Source organism: Priapulus caudatus, unplaced genomic scaffold (genome assembly GCF_000485595.1).
Source record: "Priapulus caudatus unplaced genomic scaffold, Priapulus_caudatus-5.0.1 Scaffold684, whole genome shotgun sequence".
In the NCBI taxonomy this organism is placed as follows: Eukaryota; Metazoa; Priapulida; class Priapulimorpha; order Priapulimorphida; family Priapulidae; genus Priapulus; species Priapulus caudatus.
In genome coordinates this window covers 37,381-41,171 of record NW_014577745.1, presented here as the reverse complement: position 1 = coordinate 41,171, position 3,791 = coordinate 37,381, and the positions used below count along the sequence as shown (strand labels likewise).

The 3,791-nt window shown below is 47.5% G+C and overlaps 1 protein-coding gene across 1 annotated transcript in view; it reads left to right on the top strand.

Annotated features, from left to right (window-relative positions):
• The window catches only part of LOC106812763 (A disintegrin and metalloproteinase with thrombospondin motifs 6-like), a 14,281-nt gene that overhangs the window by 8,125 nt on the left and 2,365 nt on the right, over positions 1-3,791 (top strand). The window contains exons 9-12 of the mRNA XM_014816734.1: positions 175-212; positions 2,263-2,285; positions 2,962-3,164; positions 3,435-3,501. Coding sequence (XP_014672220.1) covers positions 175-212; positions 2,263-2,285; positions 2,962-3,164; positions 3,435-3,501 — 331 coding nt within the window. The remainder of the gene's footprint in view (positions 1-174; positions 213-2,262; positions 2,286-2,961; positions 3,165-3,434; positions 3,502-3,791) is intronic.

Below are 3,791 nucleotides of genomic sequence, written 5' to 3'. Positions count from 1 at the left end.
CACACGCACACACGCACGCACACACACACACACACGCACGCACGCACGCACGCACGCACGCACGCACGCACACATCACATTATATGCATCAATTGTTTATTGCATGTTAATATGTGGTTTGCGCGTTGTAAGCAGCACCTGTCACTATAACGATGTTCTCTTGTTGCTTCGCAGACATAAGCACATCCTGCTCGGTTCGCTGCCAGGTGGCGGTAGGCGGCGGCTACTATCGAGTCATTGATAAGAAGTTCCCAGATGGAAAGTCATGCAGCGACGGACACTGCATGCAGGGGGCGTGCGCGAAGACCCCGACGCCACCGACGACGACGACGACGACCACGATGCCACCGACGACGACGACGACGACGACAACTACAACCGGCTCAACCACGCGAGCGGCGAAAGTAAGTTCCAAACACCTACGACGACGTTGATGATTTCCAGATTTTAGGATGTGATTTAATTTGCGCCCGATTGGTGGAAATTAATAGTTAGATAGATGAGAATGAGAGAGGAGAGAGAGAGCGAGTGCTCGAAAGGGAAGGGATAAAGGCAAGAAGGCATTTCTAAAGCGACACAATGCAGTGATGACCTCATCGCTGTGCGAGGGCTGGAGTCTGTGATGTGTTCTTAGTGCTAATCTAATAGCCCAGTTGCCCAATTTGGTTTGTAAAACGCAACTTTAACACACGCTAAACGTGTGCAGACCGCGTTTCTTTCCAACAATAGTATAATGGTTATATTTAAACTATCGATCTTCGCATATGAGCCCTTGGTTTACTATCGAAATCTATCGGATATTAGCAGCGGGTTCTAACCGGCTGGCATGATTGACAGGCAGCTGTAGCCAATCAGCGGTGCGATGGGGCGTTGTAAAAACGTTCCTTAGCAACGGCGTTGCGCAGTCGACAATGTAGCGTGTACGCGTGAAACACGCGTGCATACCGGTTAAGCTAGCCTCACATATGAACAGTATCCAAGGTGGGCGTATATGGTTGGAAATAGACTCCAATAGAAATAAATGGAGATAAAAATAATTATTTTTACAGCGACAAGAATAATTAGTTTAACCGCGGTGAAAATGATATCTCTTTATACATACAGCGAAAGTTGCGTAATATCAAATCGCGTAAACAAGGTAACAAGTAACCACGGTAAAACCATACTCCCTTTTCGCCAACAGAAGCATACTTACACATAATTTAACCGCGGTTATATTGTCACTTTTTACGTGACCATTATCCCTGTGACATATCCCAGCGCTACCTACAGCTCATGACCCGCGGACTATAGCACGTCTCCGTGGCCATCAACTTCTCTGCGATGCCTTGTATATACGATTAATTTGATATTACGCAGCTTTCGTTGTATCTATAAAGGGGTATAATTTTACCCCGGTTGTATACGCGATATGATATTACGCAACTTTCGCTGTATTTACAAAGAGATATAATTTTACAGCGGTTACGCATTGTACACGCGATTTGATATTACGCAACATTCGCTCTATGTACAAAGGTGCATGATTTCACCGCGGTTAAATTATTTTTACCAGGGCAAAAATAATTCTCTCTGAGTACGATGGCCAACCGTAGGCGGGCGCGCGCGCGTGTGTGTGTGTGAGGGGGGGGGATTGATCTCATTGAAGACGGATAGGTCCGCTGTGCATGAACCAGTTAGCCATTAGTGTGATGAGATGAGGTTTCTCTGACGTCACGCAGGTGTCCTGGAACTAATCAAATATCACGCGCATAACATCGTCTGGGTCGAGAGAGAAAGAGAGCGATACAAAGAGAGAGAGAGAGAGAGAGAGAGAGAGAGAGAGAGAGAGAGAGAGAGAGAGAGAGAGAGAGGGGGATAGAAAGAAAGGAAGAGCGAGAGAGGGAGTGAGAGAGAGAGAGAAAGTAAGAGGAAGAATGAGTGAGTAAGATAGGGAGAGAGAGAGAGAGGAAGTGTGTTTGTGTGCGTGTGTGTGTGTGCGCGCGCGTGTGTGTGAGACAGAGACACACAGAGAGAGAGAGAGAGAAGAGGAGAGAGAGAGGAGAGAGAAGAGTAGAGACCAGAGAGAGAGAGAGAGAGAGAGAGAGACAGATACAGAGACAGAGAGAGACAGACATCACAGGTCGGTATGTAAGGAATCCATGTGTCCGTCCTACGCCAGTTTAATATCGTTACAATAAAGCGTTTACCGTACCCAACACACCGCGCGACGACCACCTGTTAATCTCAATTCAATGTGTTTCATCTTCTTCCCGATTCCAGTTGATCCTGTTACACTTGACGCCGTAGGACGTCAAGGGTGTGACACTAATCCAATCATATCATTATAATGTTTTATTACGTCTGCACGGGTGTAGACCTAGTACAACAGAGCGTAGTTTTCGTTAAGTATTTCTGCTAGTACTGCGGTTATTTCTGCTAGTCGTTGGTTAGAGCTTTGTACGTAGTAACGAGTAACCGTTCGCAAGGCACGCCCCCTGCGTAAATATTCCATGAATGAAATCAGGGCTATAAACTCGGCACACGGTCGCGCAGGGACGAACTTCCATACAACAAGGTTACAACGTCCTTGTCCGTTTCTCTCGAAACTTTGCCGTCTGCGGCACGCCGTAAATGCTGACGTGAGCAATCCGTGTGCTTCCGCTTGCGATGACGTCATTATTTGCGGTTGCTGCCACTTACGCAAGATTTCCGATATGGCCGAGTTGGCAAGCCCTAAAACAATTGCCACTTTTCGCTGATATATATATATATAATTATATAACAATTATTACATAGATATGATTAGTGACTCTATTACATAAACCACGTTATGCTAACGTTTGCATGACGTCAGACGCATATCGTTAATGCGACACCTCATCATGTATTCCGATGAGTTTTAATCTTGAACGTGCTTGAAATGACCTTGACTGCTGTAGTCTGCGCAGCATCGCTTACTAACCTTTGCTCTTCACGCAGGCTTCCACCGCCGCTACCACTGCCGCCGTGTACCCTAGCAGTACCACGCAGGCTCCGACTACTAGCGCCACCACGCGGTCCAATGCTCCCGTCGATGGTGGCTGGAGCGAGCTGACCGTCGTTAAACATTGCGATGCCAACGCCACCTGTCTGGCCGGAGGCGTGACGTTTAAGAAGAGCAAGCGACAGTGCAACAAGCCATTGTAAGTGCTTCAAGAGTTTCTCCCTACTCCTTAAAATATTAGTCTTGGTACTCAGTTGTCAAATATGTTAATCAATATTGTTGTACTGAGAAGAGTGTTGAGACCTCGGGATCTTGTAGAGTCGACAGTTATGCGTTACTGTCGATGTTGTAGCATGCAGTTAGTTACCATACAATAACATTATAAAAAATACAAGAAACTTCCGCTATATGATTGACTCGACATGTATCGGGCACGGTGTTTGACGTCTGTCTTGGTTTTCCTCATCAGGCCGAAACATGGAGGAAAGAAATGCGATGGACCTGCTGTTGTCATGGATATATGTCCGCGTAGCAAGGTACACCTGCAATAGAAGTAGGGAGCAGAGAAACAGGGGCTTTAGCAGAGGCTACACAGTAGCCATCCACCTCGTATAGCCGTCATCCGTCCCACATAGCGGTCATCCGCCCCACATAGGGGGCACCCGTCCCAATAGCCGTCATCCGTCCCACATAGCGGTCATCCGTCCCACATAGCGGTCATCCATCCAACATAGCGGTCATCCGCCCCACATAGGGGTCACCCGTCCCAATAGCCGTCATCCGTCCCACATAGCGGTCATCCGTCCCACATAGCGGTCATCCATCC